Source organism: Eptesicus fuscus, chromosome 2 (assembly GCF_027574615.1).
Source record: "Eptesicus fuscus isolate TK198812 chromosome 2, DD_ASM_mEF_20220401, whole genome shotgun sequence".
NCBI lineage: Eukaryota > Metazoa > Chordata > Mammalia > Chiroptera > Vespertilionidae > Eptesicus > Eptesicus fuscus.
Genome location: NC_072474.1, coordinates 105,023,348 through 105,045,068, shown reverse-complemented (window position 1 = coordinate 105,045,068; position 21,721 = coordinate 105,023,348). Strand labels below are relative to the sequence as shown.

Here is a 21,721-nt window from a genome sequence, read left to right as displayed (position 1 = left end):
GCGGGGCGGAGGCGGGGCCAGGGGTGAAGGAAAACAAGGGAGGGCTGGAAGAGAAGGCGGGGCGGGCGGGGTGGAGGCGGGGCCGGGGGTGAAGAGAAACGCGGGCGGGCTGGAGGAGAAGGTGAGGCGGGCGAACAAGGGAGGAACGGAGGCAGGGTAGAGTGCAGCGGGAAATCCTATTGCAGGATTTTTTCCTGCAACGGGAAAGCTAGTTGTAAATAATCATGAAGAACTCAAACCTATAAAGTGGTTGCTGAGTTCATGATGTTTCAATAACACCAAAATTATTTTTCATGCATACTAGAATATACTTAAAACTTCGTAGACAATAAAACTATTTGATCAAATTTGCATAACTTTAGTGACAATTACAATAATATAGGCAGAACTTCAAATTACTTTTCAGTGTTTTCTACTTTTGGAGCTAATTGGTGTCCAACTCCAGGGGCGTTAAGACCCTGAAGGCTTTAGTATTCATCTACTTTAACCTTATTATTAAAATAAACTACCTGTGGCTCAGTAGCATAAGCTATTGCCTTAGTTTATTTTATTACTATCACGTTCTGTGTATCTGACTGTATGTATGTTTAATTTGACACTGAAGCATGAATAGAGGTTAAAAAGTTTGAGATCCTTTATTCTGAAAGAACAAGTATTCATGGGTAGTAGGGCTAACTCACCAGGGGGTTTTCATCAGGAATGACAGAAATTGACTCAAGGTCATCAGTCAACAAACAAATATCTGTTGAGTGTTTGGATGCTCTTGGGGGTCATGAGGGTACATGGAACCTGTCTTCAAGAAGCATACAATTAAACTGATGAGATAATTAATGCTTAGGTACATGAAAAGTCATTTAGCAACATAGTAATACAAGCTAATAATAAAGCATATGTTAATTGCCACATGAAAGGTATAGCAGACATCACAGATACCCTGAGTACATTTATTAACTCCAATCTAATTAAATTAAATCTTTATCCTCATATATTTTTATGTCCAATTCCTTGGACTAAGGTGGTTTGTTCTACATAAATATGCTAGAGAAGTAAATGACACCAGCTAACATTATTGAATAGCTCCTATGTGCTGGACACGGGTGTATTACCTGATTTTCAGCCCCTCAAACCCCTGGAAATAGGTCCTATGATCCTCCTTTCACCGATGAGGAAACTAAGGACAGAATAACTTGCTGAAGGCCACATGGCTGATTAATACGAGAGCTGGGATCTGAATCCAAGCGGCCCAGGCTCAGAGGTTGTGGCTGTACCACTACCCCATCCTGCCTTTTCCAGCATGCCTGATTCTGAGAGCTGCAGAGAAAGGAGTCTGGCCACAAAGAGCCAGCTTCTCACTGCAAGTTTCCTTTCACAGGGCTCCAATTAGTACCCAGGAAAAGCTCATTTCCTGAACGGGCTCTGAGTAATTGGCTAATGGGCTTTTGGTGAGTAATGTCCTAGGTAGGGCCGTGGTCGGCAAACTGCGGCTTGCGAGCCACATGCAGCTCTTTGGCCCCTTGAGTGTGTCTCTTACACAAAATACCATGGCCTGGGCGAGTCTATTTTGAAGAAGTGGCATTAGGAGAAGTTTAAGTTTAAAAAATTTGGCTCTCAAAAGGAATTTCAATCGTTTTACTGTTGATATTTGGCTCTGTTGACTAATGAGTTTGCTGACCACTGGCCTAGGGAAGGCTGTCTCCACAGCCTGATGCCTTGAGCAGTGATGCCCAGGGTTGTTGATCCTGTTCTGGGATAGCACAGCACAACACACTAATGCTGCTAGGAAACGCTTCCTTATTGAAGACTCACCCTGGATCAGCGGAGCTTAGCACTGGCTCTCAGAAGGCGACACCAGCAGCCCAGCAAGGAGGGCCTAGTTCATAGGTTCATAGGGTGAGGTGGGGGAAAATTATCCCCATTTTTCACATATGGATTAAAACAGTCAGGGCCACCCGGCCTGCACGGCTCAGTGGTTGAGCATCAACCTATGAACCAGGAGATTATGGGTCAATTTTTGGTCAGGGCACATGCCTGGGTTGTGGGCTTGATCCCCAGTGTGGGGCATGCAGAAGGCAGCTAATTAATGGTTCTCTCTGATCATTGATGTTTCTATCTCTCTCTCCCTATCCATTCCTTTCTGAAATGAATAAAGATATATTTAATAACAATAAAACAGTCAGGGCCCGTGTCTGCATTTTCCCCTAACCCACAGGCTCTGAAGGAATCGTGGTCTCTGGTAAGAAATACAAAGGTGTTTGCCATAACACCAAACCCTCCCCAAGGGAGAAATGCCTTCAGGCTGATTTTTTTTGTCCAAACTGATACAGCTTATTGCTGGCACCTCTTTGTTTTCGTTATAAAATGGAGATAATAATACCTACTGTGTACTGTAGTTGTGAGGATTGAGTTGATAAACATGAAATTCTTAAAAGAGGGCATGGACATTCAACACATATTAACTCTCATCATTATTAGTTTGCTACTATTATTATATGTATCAGGTCATGTAGTGGAAATAAAGTGAGATTTAGAAAAGGTTCAACTTCTAGTTCTTCCCTCTTCTCCTTTTAGGGGCATGAACAAGTCACTGCATCTCTCTATTCAATGCTCTCATGTGAGATGAAGAGAGCACCTACCTCATAGGGTTGTTTAAAGAAATAAAACAAAATTACATTGGTAAACTTTAAGCATCATCATGTTCTTATTGCCATGAGTTGCCCAAACCTGATCCTTCTATTAAATTATCTTTTTTATTAAGCCAGTTGACATAGCTATAAAACTGAGGTCATCATAAACTCTTCCTCCCCATTTCTGGCCTGTAAGATTGGATTCTTCTTAATATTTTTAGTTTCTGGCCCCTCTCTCTTATCCCATTGGAATTTCCTTAAATATCAGGCTTCAGCAGCCTCCTAACTGGCCTCCTCACCTCTAGTCTCCAAGTCTGCTGGCAGAATGATGGTTCTAATGTGCAAATTCAATCTTCCCATCACCCTACTTAAACCTCCCTAGTGGTTTCTCATTGCCTTCAGCATAAAATTTCAATTTCTTAGCATGACAAGCAAGGTCTCACATGACGTGGCTTTTTACACACATTTTACGCACTTCCCCAGGGTCTTTCTTGCCCTTTTACCTTTATGGATGCCTTGTGTCACACCAAATTAGACGTAGTTCCCAGAACATGTCCTTGTCTTTTTTTTCGTGTGCTTTCTGGCATTTTACTCCTTATTATCTCCTAGCTGCCCTTCAAGATTATTTTAGCATCCCCTACTGTAAAGAAGCCTTTTCTGACATCTTCTTTCCCTAAAGCATTCATTGAGGTGGAGTCTGCCTCTATGGCCTATGACATCGAGAGTTTACCCTGATCACACTGTATCATAGCTACTCTTTTGTATGTCTTACTTCCTTATAAGATAGAGGAACCCTTAAGGATTAGAATCATATTCTCCTTGTGTCTGTATTCCTAGTATCTTAAAAATAAGAAATATTGATTGAATGAAAGAATAAATATCATTCTCAAGGAAAATAAGATAATATTGTCACCCTTAAAGTATCATCTCATATTTGCTAATCAAATCTACTCTACAAGAGGCCTACAAAGGATCCATGTTTGAGGTATACTATCCAATGTGTGACCTTAGGCATGTGACGTAGTCTCTCCATGTCTCATTTTTCTGATCTTGTAAAATGGGAATGATAAGAGGTGTACTTACAGGATTGTTGGAAAGAGCAAAAGAAATATGCATATAAAACTCTTAAAACAGTGAGTATGAATTACTACTTTCAGTGCATGTGAATTACTGCTCTCTTATTAGCTCCAAAATGGGAGTAAATTCACCATTTCCTTTGTCAGGAATGTTGCTCTTAGAGGTGGTCAATAAAAGATTGAGTGGGAGAGGGGTCTGTAAGTTTTCTTAACTTTAGTGAAGTAGCTCATGAAATAGTGGATTTATTAAAATCCAAACAAGCCAATATTTATCAAGCAAAAATAGAATTAAAAAGAAACTTACAGAGTTCTGGCATAAGTCAAAGAAAATAAAAATCTGTCTTTGATGTTTTTCTCTGCCTGCAGTTCACAGTAAAATATAAGGTTTTCAACTCCCACATACATTCTCTACTCTATCTCCCTTTCTGTTGATGCCTCTTTGAAATAGTATTGTCTTCTTAATTCCCCAAATGAGGAAAGATTAAATGATGTATGAGAGACAGCGAGGTCAAATGAAAAGAGGCACTGGTTGGGCATGCTGCTGTCAGTCACATGCTCAGCGTCCGGCACTCGTCCAGATTCTGCTGACACTCATCTGCTGTGGCCACCTACACAGCTGTGATCAACAGTCTTTCAAAGAATAAATACAGTGGAGAAAACAATGGCTGTTCTTTACCTCCTAAGCAGAGATGTGAACTCTCATAAAAGTGAATCAGGAAAAGGGCATCATAGGGTCTTGGGAAGAGTATGGACTTTGGGACAGACAGCTCTGTTTCAATCCTTTCTCTGTTACCTGTTTCCTTGATCACTTTGAACACCTTTACTTTCTCTGAACTTCATTTTCTGTGTTCATATAATGGACATAACACCACTGATCTTTAAGGGCTATTGTGAGGAACATAATTTTTAAGCTGTTCCTTTTTTTTCTGTACCTGGGCAGTATCACGTGCCATCTTTTGGTAATAACTCTGCTATTCTCCTTGAGTCTGAAAAGAATTAACAGATAATTCCCTGGCAACATACTTGTGAGCCATTGTTGAGAGCCTGAAGATAAACACAGTTTATAGATACTATTGATGTTTCTTTCTGTCTTCCGTTCTTCCTTCTTCTATCCCTACCTTCCTCCTATCTCGCTCTTTGCCTCCTCTCTTCTTTATTTCCTTTCTTCTTCCTTCCTCCCTCCCTTCAACCCTTTCTTCTTTTGATGCCCCCATGAACTTATCAAATAAAAACTCCTAGTCAAAGAAGCTCATCTTTCTTATTATTGATGGTGTCATCGTACCTGTGGGAAGCCACAGTTGCTTCTTCTACATGTCTCCAGGACTACCATATAATTTCATGGTCAAAACCTTTAATTCACCTACCATTACTGGTCCTGTGTTTTTTACTTTGAAGGTTGAATATGATATAATCCTACCATGATACCAATCGTTTGGGTAAAGGCTCTTTTGATGTGGGGCCATGGGCTCAAGTGGAATAAGATGGGATCTTAGCAGGTGAAACTCAGCCACACTCCATCACTCTGTATAATGAGTAAGCTAATCCATCTTTCATAAAATCAATTTCTAAAATCCTGAGCTATACCTCTGTGTACTGCTTTGGGGCGGAGAATTAAACGAGTTCTGAATTTTATGTAGACTCTTAGTTTGGGAAGAACACTGAAGACATCCTAGTGCCAATAGACCAACAAGAGCTCCCATTCTATACCCATTATTGGATCATGTGAACAAACTCAGACACACCTGTCTTGTTCATGCATAAGCTCATTAGATGTAGCGATAGAAATAGGACTCAGAGCCTCAAGCTGAATCACCCTGCTCGTGGCCTTTACAACTGACACATGCACAAAGTTCTAACCCTGATATGGTTCATATCTTCTATTACTTAACTAGCTACTGAACTCATGTTTCTTTCATGTTTTGATTCAAATGTCTGTTCCTCTGGAAAACTGTCCTTGAACTTCCCAGGAGAGCGAACTCACCCCCTGAGTGTCCTTTTGTATTCCTAAACAAGTGCTTTTGGGGTCTGTCTTATCAGTGAGACACTCAACTCCTGAGGGTAGAAACTGCATGCTATTCATCTCTGAACCACCATACCTAGTCTGGAGTCTGATGCATAATAGCTGCTCAGTGGATATTTGTTGAGTGAATAATGAACAAACTGTGCCTCTCAGATATTTGGACCAGATGTGGAGTCGCAGAGCTCACTTGTAAAGGGAAACTATTCATGTCCCCTCCTCCCCCTGCCATTGCTGATGGATAAAGCTCAGTGTAAGTTCATGTCAAATGCTCTCCTGTCTTTGCAGGGCTGCATGATTGAATTGGCTGCTTTCTTTTCAGGAAGACTGGAAGATTCTATGTGCCATAATGTTGGAGTCCCCAAAGTTTAGGAGGACAGATATTTCATGGCCTTCACTCTGAAGTCTATAAGGAATTTTATTATCTGAATAAGTATTGATCCAGCTTACAAAAGACTGCAAACCTATATAATTAAAAAGAATGAGACCAGTCACTGGTGGGCAGTGCATGGCTAAGTGTAAGGGAAGACAAATTCTTTAGGTGCCTGCAATTTTATAATTGCCCTGCTTGGGAAGCTTATTAAAGCCTTGCAGGTGCAATGTTTCATCACAGAGTAGTGAACCTTTGAAAGATATGCATAATAAACAGAGTTTGAAATATGTTTTTATTCCAGGCCATATGGTCCTGTCTGGAGCTTGCCTGGATCTTTGGGTCAGTTCACCGTTGAAAGATGGGCTTGCAAGGACCCACCTCTCGGAGCAGCTGTCAGAGCCCGATCAGAACAAATCTGCTTTTGCATGATTATTTATTTTCTGTGGCTCTCTGAAGCGAACCCAGCCCTGCTCAGTAGCTGAAATGTGCTGAGCAAAGTCTCTTCCCTGAACAGCTTGTGGCCACATCACCAAGCAGTGTCCTTCCTTGTCCTTAAAAAGCAGACTAGTGAGACTTGTACAGTAGGCCAGGACAGGCAGTCTGGGGGAAGTGTACCCACCTGGGCTTGAACTTGGTGCCAGCAATATGAAAAGGTACACAGTAGCATTTTAAAGAGATATCGTTGTTCTTTCTTCTCATCTCTCCATTACTCACTTTTTTTTTCTATCTTTCAACTATGCAATTGCAGTGGCTGCTGTATACAAGTACAAGTGTTTTTGTGGTGAGGATAATGCTAATGCTTGCTTCTTCTCCCTTTGTCATTAACAAAAGGTGTCATTGACTCCTCTGAGAATGGCTTTTTAAGGAGCATTTAATATAATTTATTCCGCATTTATTGTATATGTATAGGAATATCAGTAACTGACAAGGGACATGATCTTGGAGTCAAGTGATCCCGGAAAGATATTCTAGAATACAAAATGAGCAGTGAGTTGAACAGATTGGAAGGAGACATTCCTTTCACTTTATTAGGGCAAGGTGAATTTGGGGAATTGAATTTTGTCAACTTGGCCAAGAAAATAATCTTGTCCAAGTTGACAGAATTGCTTTCTTGAGAACTACTTTTTCTCTATTTATTCATCCAAGGTGCCTATTCTTATATTGCTAACAGTAGATTCAGTATTCTGTATCTATTTGTAGTCATTTGTTTATTTAAGCAATATACATTAAACACCTGTCCTTCATCAGCCACTATGCTAGGCTTTCTTGAATATAAGATCCATGTGCTTCTTGCCCCCATGGAGCTTAGAGTATGGAGTACAAGGCAGACACTGAACAAACAGTTAATTTCATGTCTTATTTATTCATCTTACAAAAGGAAAGTTAAAGGTGTTGAGTGAATGCACATAGCAGGGGACCTACCAGTATGTGGCGTCTTTGTTCTTCTACTTGACTACTTAACCTTGAGGCAAGGTCTACATGGAATTTACCCCCCTATATGAGAATCACTCTGCCTAAAAACAATAACTGGTGTATAGTAGATACTTAATAAAGTATTTTGTGGCTGTAAGGAGGAATGAAAGAAGAAGGAGGTATTAATACTAGTCCATTTATTTAGGATACAGTTTGACAAATTACAGTTCTAAAGCTTTACTTAAGTTTTAGAGCAAAACTACACACGTTTCTTTGCCCTTAAATGGAGGTATGTCAATTTTTATTCACCCATGGTGCTTATATCCCCACTGCTAGAGCCATAGAACCTAGAACCTATTCACCTTTGTATGGAAATACATGACTCTGATATTTCTATCTGGGACACCAGCTACTTTCTTTGAGGGCTAGACTTTGGTGACTATAGTTATTACAGATAGGCTATTTCTAGATACAAGTGGATCAATTGTCTTACAGCCTAAAAACGATAGCTATTCCAAAGTGTGTACCTCAGGCCTGGGGATAAGGTTATGTGATAGATTGTTTTCCTCTGGAGTTCTACTATGGTACCTAAGGGATCTCTGGGACCAAGGAACCACCATTCAAGCTTAGTACTGTGTCCAGGAGAGGGCAGGGACATGGCTCAATATAATCTGATTCCCTTTAAAACTGCCACCCCAGAAAAATGTGGTGTGATTACTGTCCTCTAAATTTCTCACTGGGAGAAGGTTTTTGGTTTTGATCCTGAATTTTTCCTGGGAAGACATAAGGAGATTATAGAAGACATGGAGAAGCCTTGAGAATTTTCCCTGCACTACAATACCCAGATATTGCTCTTAGGGGATTGATGTTATAGGTGCTGGCCTTCCCTCCACCCACTTTATACTCTCCATAGGTCTGGCTATGTACTTCTCCCAGTGACTTTGACCCTTAGGTGTCACCTTCAGTCCTATATTTGCAATCTTTCTAGATTTGCAATTTTGCCATGTTATTCTGATATAAGGATTGTGAACTTTGAAGTCATTTCTAAATTTCCCTCTTTTAGTGTGACTTTGATTAAATTCCATCCACAGAATGTATCACCTATGGTTGTATCAGGTCAAGGACATAGGACACTTCTGACCTTCCTTCTCAATATCTCTTTTCAGCTTATCTTTTAATGATGGAATACCATACCTCTTGCACAAAAGTTTTGTTTTCTTATTCTATAAATTCTATTCAACAGTATGGTTTCAATTACCATATCTACATGACGATTCCAAATTTTACATTTCCACCACAGACTCTAGTTTGAAATCTTTATTTATTTATTCAACTACATATTAAGCTCTTCACTTGGAGGTCAAAAATAGTACCTAAAGCTTGATTTATTATCTTCCCTTCCTTTTCTCCAAAACTTCTCTATGACCAAGTTTTCTACCTCAGAAACTGACAATATTATCCATTAAATTGTGCTAAATTTGCTACCTTATCCCATTCATCACTGATCTCCAGTGAAATGTTCAGTCCTGTTAATTTTTTCTACCTGTTGAATCCATTTGATTCTCTCTGACTTCACTTATGCCACCCCAGATGAACCCCCCATCATCTCCCTTGTGATTTATTAAATCATTCCTAAAAGTTCTCTCAGATTCCATTCTTGCTACACTCAAAGCTATTCTTCACAGAGGTTACAGTAATCTTCTAAAAATGCAAATTAGCCAAAGTGACTCTCTTGCTTAAACTCCTTCAATGACATTGCTGTTAAGATAAAGATCAAAATCTTTAAAATTTTTAGAAGGACCTACAGTCTCAGACATTGCTTTGTGGCTTTCTCCTGATAATTCCTTTTTTCCCTCTTCCAGCTTTTTAGAGATATAATTGACAGATGACATTGTATGAGTTTAAGGTGTACAATGTGTTGATTTGATATACTTACATATTGAGAAATGATTCCTACTATAGTGTTAGCTAACACCCTCCATCCCTTGCATAATTACCTTTTATTTCTTGTTATGAAAACATTTAAGATCTAGTCTTTTAGCAACTCTCAAGTCTATAATACAGAATTGTTAGCTATAATCACCATACTGTACATAGTTCCCCCAAACTGATTAATCTTCAAACTGAAAGTTTGCACCCTTTGAGCAACATCTCCCCATTCCCCCCACCACCAGACCTTGGTAAACACCATTCTACTCTGTTTCCAAACGTTTCTAATATTGTTTTTTTAAAGATGTTTTTATTGATTTTGAGAGAGAGAGAGAGAGAGAGAGAGAGACATCAATGAGTGAGAAACATCTATTGATCTATTGGCTGCCTCCTGCACACCACCTACTGGGGATTGAGCCAGCAACCTGGGCATGTGCCCTGACTGGGATCTAACCAGCAACCTCGTGGTGCATGGGATGATGCTCAACCGACTGAGTCACACTAGCCAGGGCATTTCTTATATTCTTTATGATCCACTGAACTGTGTTCTTTAAGTTCCTTACATGTGCTATGAACTTTCCCATGTCTGATCTTTCATACATGCTTTTCTTTTTCTTGGAATCCTGTTGTCCTTCTTCATCTAGTTAAAAAAAGTCTGTCATATTTTTTGTCTGTCTAGCACTTATTGAATATACTTGCTACATTTGAAGAATATCCAAACTTATGAGTTTTGTCTAGGCAAAGTAAAGGATGACATTCCTTAGGTTTCTTTGGAGCAAGAATACAGATATGTGAGCTAATCTCTATCCATAAGACTTATCCTTGTGAGAATTTAATTGGAAAGTGAACAGCTTGAGGAAGGTAGAACCCTTTGTGCTGGTGAGGATGGCAGCAGAGCATCCAGCTTTTGAGCATCATAGTGGTTGTAATGTCCAGTTTCTGGTGCAGAAGTTGTCCAGATGGCAACAACTTGCTCTGAAGAACTTAGTGATCAGAGGTTTATTGGCAATTAAAGCAGTTTCTTCCATCCACCAGTTCTGTGGTGTGCTTTTGAGCGTGGTTCCTGAAAGGTGTGTTTGAGCCTCGTTCTTCAGCTTGACCCTTTCCTTCTATGCTTCCTCAGCCAAGGTCAGCTTCTGTTACAACTAAGAAAGAACTCTGGCTGATTGCAGTAGAGAATTCCAGCTAATCTTTGAGCTCTCAGTTCTAGTTCATCCAGGAAATTCTTCCATTCACCCCATCCTCCCACCCTTGCTGACTAAGATGCATCTTCCACTGTAACATGTTGTCAAGACTCAGTAGTGGCATGACTTGGCCTGCAGACTCTGTTGTTACCCAACCTCTCTGTGAATCAATTCCCTTTTCTGTAACACGGGGACGACCCAATCTGTCTAACTCATGGAGTAACTATCAAGATCAAATGAATGAATGCATGCATACATGTAACCCTTCAAGTGGTACCTGAATGCTCAATAAATATTAGTGAATATGTTCTTTCTCACAGTTCTCACTTTTTCCTTTCATAATACCTCGCACATGTCATTAAAGGCTCAAAGGTGGTAATTGGATTATGATATGCATTGGTTATTAAGTTCTATAAGAACAGGGGTTGTGTAGTTTTCCCACCATTATAGACCCAATATATATGTATTTGATAAATATAGAGTGGCTATTACATAGGGTCCCAGACATCTTGAGTGATGTCGTCCCCACTTCTGACCACTCTGGGGCACAGGAGCTTCAGCAGCACTAGCAGCTTCACCCTCAATTCCTTTTCTTTAATGATTTATTTCTCATGACCCACAGCTGACCCATTCCCACAGAGCACAACCCTGCCCCAGATGCTACACTTTCCCTTGATGCCCTGATTTCTCTGGTTCTCAGCACTGAGCATTTTATGCTGACTCTGCATCCTCTGAAAGCTGTTGGAAGCCAGATGGGAGGAAGAGATAAAATAGGTCTCATCCATTGCCTTTACAGACTTTGAGAGAAATAATAACAATAGTAACACAAGTGGTGTATATGAAGTGCTCACCTAGTTCATAGTGAACTTTATACATATTAATTTATTTAATACCCAGCACAATCCGAGGGAGAAGATACTAAGACCTGCATGTTATAGAAGGGGAAAGTAAGTCCCAGAGGAAAATAAAGAAAGGAAGGGAGGGAGCAAGGGAAGGAGGGAGGGAGGGAAGAAAGAAGGAAAGAAGAGATGGAGAGAGGGATGAAGGGAGGGAGGGGAGAGGAAGGGAAACGATGGAATCCTTCCTGGTGGAAGAGAGCTTCACTCACTGAGAACTTTGATTTCCATAAGAACTTCTCTCCTGCAACAGAAGTAATTGTAAAAGTAAGAATGATGGAATAATTATGATATGGCACTGAATGTGTAGCTATCCTCAGATCAGCTTTATAATTCGGATAGTTTTATATGATCCCTTTCAACTGCTTGCTATTTGCAGCTTCTTTCCCCCAAAGTCTAATGTAAGTAAAAGGAGCAATACATATAATTAAGAAATCTGTATGGCTTGTTTCTGGTTAATTGGCATTTTCCTATAAAATATTTAATTTTAGCCTTTGGTTTTCAAAGACACTCTTTTCAGAAAGTCATAGTTTTTGCTACTTGTAGTTCCCATGTGCCAGTGGGGATGATTTGGGCATTTTCACAGATGCTGTCCAGCCACTAGCATTCACCTGGAGTTGGGGGCGGGGGCAGCTTATTCTGCATTTTCTATGTTTAGATCTTCCTGAGGTTGTTTTACTTAATTTTTCTCCAAAGAAAGGGGGGAGATTCTTTTTTCCTCCAAACAAACAAACAAAAAAAGAATTCTCTTACAGGAACTGTTATTCAGTTAAAGCTGCCCTCCAATTTGTAGTGTAGTGCTCTTGTGCATTATAAGCAAACTCAGGGAAACATATTTAAAGTTACTATGCAGGGCGATTGCCAGGAAATCTGCTTCAAACTGTGTCCTGGGAAGACTTTCTCCGCCTTTGACAGGCCTTGAGAGAGATTCTCATAAGCCATCAGCAAAATCAGGTGGCTGGTTTGGGACTCGGAGTCTAGTTGGCAACCGCTGGTGCATTTGTTTCCTAGGGCTGCCTTAACAAACGACTACCAACGTGGTGGTTTAGCACAACATAAGTGTATGAAACATATTCTCTCACAGTTCTGGAAGCCAGAAGTCTGAAATTCAAGCATCTGTAGGATCGGTTCCTTCTGGACATTGAGGGATATTGTGTTCCTTGCCTCTCTCCTAGCTTCTGGGGGCTGCCTTGGTGTCCCTCGGCTTGTAGACTTATCACTCCAGTCTCTGCCTCTGCCTCTGCATTGCCTTTTTCCCTGTGTTCCTTCCTTCTCTTCTTTTATAAGGACACTTGTCATTGGATTGAGGACTCACCATTAACAAGGGTAATCTCATCTTGAAATCCTCACCTTAATTACATTTGCAAAGGCCCTTTTTCCAAATAAGGTTACATTCACAGACTTCTAGTGGACAAATCTTTTGTGTGGTCAGTCAACCAACCCATGACATATGATGAGTTGAGAGGATTTCTCATAATCTACTGGGATAGGGCTAGGCCTTGACTAAGCAGTGGATGAAAGGCATTTTGACACCATCTCCCTCCCCCAACTCTGAGTATTCAGCATCTCCACCTTAGGCTCTCAGTAACCATCCATTTCTGAAAGGTGATGTGTCTCTTTGCCCAGAGATCCTCTGGCTATTACTCTTAGGGAGAGAAGCTAAGGGGTATTCTCCCACATTTATAAGCCTGAATATTTATGCCACTGGGGTTGCAAATGGTGTTCAAAAAATTGTAGTGGACTATCAGAGCTTATTCTAGACTTAAGAGTCTCAAACTTGATTAAGTATAAAAATCACTCAGGGGGTTTATTAAGGATAAACAGAAATCCTCAGGTCAACATCTATTAGTTTGGTAGGACTGCCACAGCAAAGTGCCAGAGAATAGGTGCTTAAACAACATAAATTTATTTTCTTACAGTTCTGGAGGCTGGAAGTCCAAGATCAAGGTATCAGCAGTTTGATTTCTTCTGAGGTCTCCTCTTTTGGCTTTGGGATACTCATCTTCTGGCTTTGTGCTCACTATCTTCCCTCTGTGCACAGCACACCTGGTATCTCTCTCTCCTGTTATAAGGACACTAGTCATATTGGATTGGGGCTCACCCTCATTTTAGCTTAATCCCCTCTTTAAAGACTTTCTGTTCAAATAAGGTCATATGCTGAGGTACTGAAGGTTGGTGCTTCAATATATGAAGTTAGCCCATAACACAACCCAAGAGATGCTCATTTACAAGGTTGGGCCAGTGAACTTTTTAAGCTATGTCCCAGGTAATTGCAAGTGGTTCAAGTGGTCATAGTCTACACTTTGAGATGTTTTGCTTTGACTCTGTGTCTTTATACCATCCTGATTCTTCCACATCACATATATAGCAATAAGTTAATGCAAATAGAAGATACTCCATGACCCTTTGCAGTTATTCCCAAGACCTCTCCTAACTCCTGTGTCTTTGTCTCAGATATTTCCTTTCTATTCCATTGACTTTTAATCTGAGGTTGTTTTGATCCTGTCTTTGGGACTTATTATGACATTGACTTAGTTACATACTACTTAAGGATCTTGCCCAGCCGGTGTGGGTAAGATCTTTCATTGACCAGAAAGTCACGGTTTGATTCCTGATCAGGGCACATGCCCAGATTGCCAGCAGCCCAGTTCCCAGTAGGGGCAGGAGGCAGCCAATCAATAATTCTATCTCATTGTTGATGTTTCTATCTCTCTTTCCCTCTCCCTTCCTCTCTAAAATCAATAATAGATATGTTATCTTGACTCACTCCCACTCTACTAGTTTGTCCACATCTGAGATAGGATTCGCTGCTCAAGAGCTAATCCCCATAATGCACCAGCTCAGCTAACATCATACAGGTTTGAGAACTTGAACTCCTAAAACTCAGTGCTTTGGGGGAGGTCTCAGGATCACTTCTCCGGACTCAGTGAGGTGGGAAGTCAGGCCATGACTTGGATATGTCACTCTGGAGAAAAAAAGGAATCTGTCAACTGACATAAAGAGCCTTGCTTTCAGATGTATATAGTATGTTTATATCTGTCTCTTCAACCTTAAACTCATCTTTCTCAGACTGAATGTTGTCTTTGTGACTCCTTTTCCCCTTTTACACAGTCCAATATTTTTATGTAAAACCAATTTCTACTTTATCAGAATGTTTGGGTTGGGGGAGAGAACACATCAGAGTAGGTTTTTCCTTTGGATTCTGCATTCTCCTAAGGGGTTGTCAGAGAGGAAAGCAGCAGAAGCCCACCATGGGCGAGTTATTGTGCTGGGTCCATGCTATCACACTCAGTCCTTACAGCATGAGAAATGATAGGTCTCTTTCACCTGTGTAACTGTGGCCCCTGAGATTCAAACCCAAGCATGTAGATCCCAAATCTGCCACATCACTTTGTTTTTTGGCTAATCTTCACCCAAGGATATTTTTTCCATTTACTAATAGAGAGAATGGAAGAGAGGGAGGGAGGGAGGGAGGAAGAGAGAGAAAGAGAGAAACATTGATGCAAGAGAGACACATCCATTGGTTGTCTTCTGCATGCACCCTGGAATAGGGGCAGGGATGGAACTGGCAACTGAGGTACATACCCTTGACCAGGAATCGAACCCATGGCCCCTTGGTCATGGGGCCAACGCTCTAACTACTGAACAAAACCAGCCAGGGCTGACACATCACTTTTTTATGACTCCTGAACCTTGATGATGTTTCAAGTTGGTCTCTATGATTTAAACATAGTGAATATGGTTTGGTTATTTGATAATCTGTCTGACAGTCCTTATAACTGAGATCTTTGTGGGTTTGTTTTTGTTGTCTGTTAATTCTGGTAATTTTTCAATGGCATCATTTTTCCATGTCTGTCTGGTTATATTTGATAATGTGTGATAATTACACTTAAAATATTTATAACAATTGGAGGTTTAGAATTTAGGTATATCCCTTCAGAAAAACTTTAAATAAATATCTTCCAGGCACTTGGGGTACTACCAGTCTGGAATCACCTCAATTCAATATCCAAACTTGATGGTCTCTGAATCATCAGTTGACTCGAGTCTTTCCAATGACTGGATTGCTTTTGGCTCACCCTTCTGCTAGTTTAGTCCTTGGGGATCTGAGTTTTCTGGGTGTGAGGTCGCATACTAGATTTTTGACATGGTGTGGCTCTGTGCTTTGACACCTCTGCTCACCCTAGAAAATAGAAAAGGTTCTGATTTCCTAAGACTGGAACATTCAATCAGGCAAACATAGCTGCCAGGTCTACCAATTTCAATGTCTACTTTCTGCTTTGGCTTGGTAAGTCCCTACTAAACTGGCAGCTTCCCATTGTTTTGAAGATTTGTCTTTAAATTTTTCTAGTCCATGTTTACTTGTTTTCATTGGAAGAGTTTGCTCAAATAATGTAGCCTGAAACAGGAACATAGATGCTGTATTTTTTTCTTCTCGCTCCTTCCAGGGTTTTATCTTGCTCATTTTTCTCCTGGGAGGTCTGCTGCCTTTCACATGGTCCTGAACCTCTCCACTGGTTCTTGTCACGGCAGCTTGGGTCTATGGATTAGCAGTTTGTTTGATAGCTTCATAGTTATGCCACATTCGTGGATATCTTCCGTAAGTCCCAGGCAATCTCGAAAACAAGGCTATCTCTGTTTGTAACCAGGGGGATATAAATCCCTTGAGACCAAATGCCCACTTTTTAGCCTTTTGTAATGTGACAAACACAGACATGATCACAGCACTTTATAAACCAGTAAGCTGAGAAGATGCTGCCCAGTACCATGAAACAATGAACTTCTAAAACAAGTTGTGTGTGTGTGTGTCGGGCAGCGGGGGGGGGGGGTAGTAAAGAATGTAGTTTTTGCCCAGAGAGCAAATTAGCCTTTGCCCTCAGCTTCTGGGAGAAAATCTATGTCATACCTGACAGAAAGTCCTTGTTAGGGTGGGAGCTGGTCACCCCAGAAAGACCCATCATGTGATTGAGGGTGGGAACTTTGAGTCACACAGTGCCCCTTAATCTGGGAACCAAGTTCATCTACATTGGCCATCAGTCAATCAAGCATGACAATGCAATTAATCCCAAATAAACGGTCTGGACACTGAAGCTCAGGTGGCTTCCCTGGTTAGCACCATCCTGTGTGGATTGTCACAGGCCCACAGCAAGAGGGTAACTGGTCCTCTCTCCCAGAGGGGAAGACAAGGGACATTCATGTTTGGAACCCCTCAGACACTGCGCTGTGTGCCTCTTTCTTTGGTTGATGTTAACCTGTATCCCTCTCTATAATAAACTATAACTGTGAGAATAATAAGTTTCAGTGAGTCCTTGTAGCAAATTATTGAAACTCAGAGTGGTTTGGGGAAACCTTTGAACTTGCATTTGGTGTGAAAAGTTTGGGCAGTTTAGTGAAGGACTCTGCCCTCAACCTTTTCAATTTGGCAGACTCTGGGTATTATATATATGCTAGAGGCCTGGTGCATGAAATTCATGCAAGAGTAGGCCTTCCTTCCCCCAGCTGTTGGCACTGGCTTCCCTCTGGCACCTGGGACCCAGGCTTCCCTCCGGCCTCCACCATGCATCCGGGATCCAGCCTTTGTCTGGAAGGTCATCCAGAAGGACATCTGGTCTAATTAGCATATTATGCTTTTATTATTATAGATGTGTGTGTGTGTGTGTGTGTGTGTGTGTGTGTGATGCAATACTGACTCAGGCTATAACATATGAGCAAGATTAGATACTTTTCTCTTTGTGTCTTTATAGTCAACCTGCTGTGAGACCCTTTCCACTGGCCTTTTAGTCCCAAACCAACTCTGACTCCATGGGGAATGTTACTTTCATCCCAGTGTGCTTTGCACCCACCCACAGTTCCTGTAAGTCCCTGTTTACTTTGCCTCCAACTCTGGTTAAAGAAAGAAATGGAACCCACAGAAGTGTTTTTTCCCCCCCCGCTAAGATGTGGACCCTCATAAATCATAGTGACAGGAAAGGCGATGACGGTCTCTTTCTGTTCTTGAGATTGGACCAGGAGAGGCGCGCAGGTTCCAGCACGCTTTTGTAATTTGTCCCAGTGGTGGCACAGCGCAAAGGAATCCCGCAGCAGGCCAGCTCCTCGGCCCTAACTAACTAATTCTCTACTTGAATGTTCTTGCAGCGAAAACGCAGAGACATCCACCAGTGTCACTCAGCCCGTTTAGTACCTGCTGCGGAACTCCTGGCAGTTAACAATGAAATTGTCCAGATTTCCTTTTTGTTCCCTTCCAAGCAGGCAGGGCACCATTTTTTAGACCCCTGTTTAGCACATGAATCAGTCCTTTTGTATTTGATCAGTGGGACTGCGCATGTTTTCAGAAACTGTCTGGCTATGTACCTAGCAGGCGTGCTTGTTGGGCAGTAGTTCTGCAAACGAGAGAAAGAAAATATGCAGATCCTCACATGTCGCCAGATGGGATTACAAGGCAGTGAAAAGAGGTGGTTGTTTTCTGGCCTGATATTTGCCTTTGGTTGTTTGAATTCTTAGGGATATACCATCCAAAACTTGTTAGTTTTTTGTGTTTTGTTTTGTTTTTTAAATTATTTTTAAAAAGAGGTATTTTGCAGGTTGTGGTGACAGAGAGGGGAGGAGACTCACATGGCAATATGGACAAGGAGGAGAAGAGGGAATATCGAGTAAATGCATATTCCTGCAAAGCTGGATGTGCTTGAATGTTATATATTTCTTCTTCCAGCAATACTTCATAAGAGCCAGTCCAGCTTGGCTTCATTTCTGTCCCGAGGCCATTCATAAGTAAAGCACTTCTCATGCCTCCACGCAAAAAGGTACAGGGGTTATGCATCGATGAACCTGTCATGAACCGTTTGTCTATGGAATATCCACAGTAAAACAATAAAATTCTAAGAAGATTTGGAAACCATCACAGATGTAGTTGTATATGCTTACAAGAGACCTGGAAAATACAGATTTACACCAAAGGAAAAATTTGAGGGTGGGTCTTGCTTTTCCGAAGCTAGAGGAGTCTCTTTGTTTGAAAGCAGTCCCCAGGGCAATGAAAATTTGACTTGTTACATGAATGTCCGTTTTCACCCAACTTATTGTAGGATATGTCTATCTTAGAAAGTAAACTTCCCTTTTAAGTTTAGTTTTTAAATTGAGAAGTGGAGAAGAGTGCACCCTATAGATATGGTTCATTATTTTCATTTACAAAAATGCTCAAAGGAAAGATCTATACCACCTCCGAGTTTATCATTCTTAAAATACTAATAAAAATGAGCTCAGTTCTGTGACTAAAGTGATAGACTCAGTGTAAAACTGCTTAGAGAATTCTCTACATGTTGGTATCTTACTATGGAGTCCATAGGTAAGTGGAGTCTATGGCGCATCCACAAATGAAATTACATAGAATGCTGTGTTTGTGCACATGTATATTGGGGGGTGGGGGCGGTCATTGTTTTGGCTCTTAGAGGGATTAAGCACCACTCTGAGTTTAGATGTGGAGCAAAGGAGATGGCACAGCATTTTTGTGCCTACTCAGTCTAGGCAACAGGCACAGCCAGTGTTGTGTGCTAGCCTCTTTCATTTTTGGAGGTTCTATTTCCAGAATTATAAGACATGTCTCCATTTGATCACAAGGTAAGTGTTGGCTTCCTTACTCATGTTATTATGGCCTCTTTCATTTACCTGTGGGCTTCCTGGATTATATGGAAGCTATACTTAGATGCTGGGCAGGGCCTTTACGGAATGTAATTCTAGGTACCAGGAAGAAACTCAGCTGTGTGTGTGTGTTTCTTTGTGTCTGAAAAGTAGTAGTCATTGACGAGATGTGTATGGAGTAAAGGAATCCTATATAATAAAGAGATAATATGCAAATTAACCCTCACACCCTCACAAGATGGCTGCCTATGATCAGGCCGGCAGGGGGGTTAGTGAGGGACAACCAAACGACTGAACAAACAGGCTGCTTGAGGCGACCAGGCCAGTGAGGGGCCGTGAGGGGCAACCAGGCCAGCAGCAGGGGGCAGTTAGGGGTGACCAGATTGGCAGGGGGACAGTTAGGGGCAATCAGGTTAGCACACAGAGGAAGTGAGGGGCAATCAGGCCAGCAGGGGGGGGGGAGGGGGGCAGTTAGGGGCGACCAGGCAGGCAGGCAGGTGAGTGATATGGAGCCAGCGGTCCAGGATTGTGAGAGGGATGTCTGACTGCCAGTTTAGGCTGGGATCAGGCCTAAACTGGCAGTCAGACATCCCCCAAAGGGTCCCGGATTGAAGAGGGTGCAGGCTGGGCTGAGGGGATGAATTTTGTGCACCAGGCCTCTAGTCCTATATAATAAAAGGGTAATATGCAAATTGACCCTAACAGCAGAACAACCAGGAACGACCCATCACTATGACATGCACTGACCACTAGGAGGAAGATGCTCAATGCAGGTGCTGCCCCCTGGTGGTCAGTGCACATCCATAGGGGGAGCACCGCTCAGCCAGAAGCCAGCTCATGGATGGCCAGCACAGTGGCAGTGGCGGAAGCCTCTACCACCTCTGCAGCAGCGTTAAGGATGTCTGACTAACAGGCCCTGGGAGCAGGCCTAAGCTGTTAGTCCATTGGTTCTCAACCTTTCTAATGCCGCGACCCTTTAATATAGTTCCTCATGTTGTCGTGACCCCCAACCATAAAATTATTTTCGTTGCTACTTCATAACTGTAATTTTGCTCCTGTTAATGAATCATAATGTAAATATCAGTATTTTCCGATGGTCTTAGGCTCTACAGCAGCGGTTCTCAACCTGTGGGTCACGTCCCACAGGTTGAGAACCGCTAGCAGGGTTGCCTAAGACCATCAGAAAACATTACAATTCATAACAGTAGCAAAATTACAGTTATGAAGTAGCAACGAAAATAATTTTATGGTTGGGGGTCACCACAACATGAGGAACTGCATTAAAGGGTCATGGCATTAGAAAGGTTGAGAACCACTGTGTTAGTTGGACATCCCTCAAGGGCTCCTGGGTTGCCAGAGGAGTGTCTGACTGCTAGCTTAGGCCCAATTCCCTGGGGAGCGGGCCTAAGCCGTCAGTTGGACATCCCCCGAGGGGTCCTGGACTGCGAGAGGGCAGAGGTTGGGCTGAAGGACCCCCCAAGTGCACGGATTTTCATGCACCAGTCCTCTAGTGAATAAATAAAACAAGTATCTAAATGAATAAATAATCCACTAATTATTACAATACTAGAGGCCTGATGCACAAAGATTCATGCAAGAATGGGCTTCCCTTCCCCTGGATGCCAGCAGTGCCTTTACTCTGGCCCAAGCCACCTTTCCGGCTCTGGAGTGGAGCCTCCTTTCCACCTTCCCATGCTGCCCAGAGGCCCAGAGTGGCTGGGGTGGTGCGGAACACCTGCATCCTGCCCCGCCCCCAGCCGCTTGGTGCCTGTGCATGCAAATTAACCTGCCATATTTGTTGGGTTAATTTGCATACTCACTCCTGATTGGCTGGTTGGGTGTTGTGAAGGTATGATCAATTAGCATGTTACTCTTTTATTAGGTAGATGTAACTTCACTTCTTCAATGAAGTCCCTGCTCCATTAAACCAGTAAATCAGAAAAGGGGATTGAGAGGCTGATTCTGTTCCCTTTGTGACCTCCTGCACTAAGAAGACGCCCACACTGGTCATCAGTGATTTTTGTCTGCATTCTCATCAAACCTTCCTAGAAATGTTTCCTAGTAATAGTTCCCTCCTTTTCTTTTGAATTTCAGCTATCCAGCTTGATAAAGTCAACCTTCAATTGTATTGCGCATGGTCTCTTCTGGACAACTTTGAGTGGAACCAGGGTTACAGCATCCGGTTTGGTTTCTTCCACGTTGATTTTGAAGACCCAGCTAGACCCAGAGTCCCTTACATGTCAGCCAAGGAGTATGCCAAGGTCATTAGAAACAATGGTTTAGAGGGACATCTATAGAAAAGATGTCTGGGTGGTATCACCCAGAGAAGAGGCCTCTGTATTTGCAAAGGAATCTGCTTTGGGGATCCCTCAGACAATCTCACATTGCCTTTGTAACCCTCAGGTCCTCTTTCCTCATTGTGCATTTGGATCAATGGGGCTTTTAGAAAAAGAGAATAGAAAAGCACTGAAATTTTTATATTAAGAAATCAGATAGACTTAGAAACTTCTATGTAAATTCCTTAACATTTTCTAGAAAAAAATAATGCAATATTTATTATTGATTTGCAACTCTAAT

The 21,721-nt window shown here is 41.8% G+C and overlaps 1 protein-coding gene across 1 annotated transcript in view; it reads left to right on the top strand.

The window, feature by feature from the left end:
• LOC103284875 (cytosolic beta-glucosidase) overlaps positions 1 to 21,441 on the top strand; it is a 109,863-nt gene extending 88,422 nt beyond the window's left edge. The window contains exon 5 of the mRNA XM_008140188.3: positions 21,239 to 21,441. Coding sequence (XP_008138410.2) covers positions 21,239 to 21,441 — 203 coding nt within the window. The remainder of the gene's footprint in view (positions 1 to 21,238) is intronic.
• Positions 21,442 to 21,721: the final 280 nt, after the last annotated feature.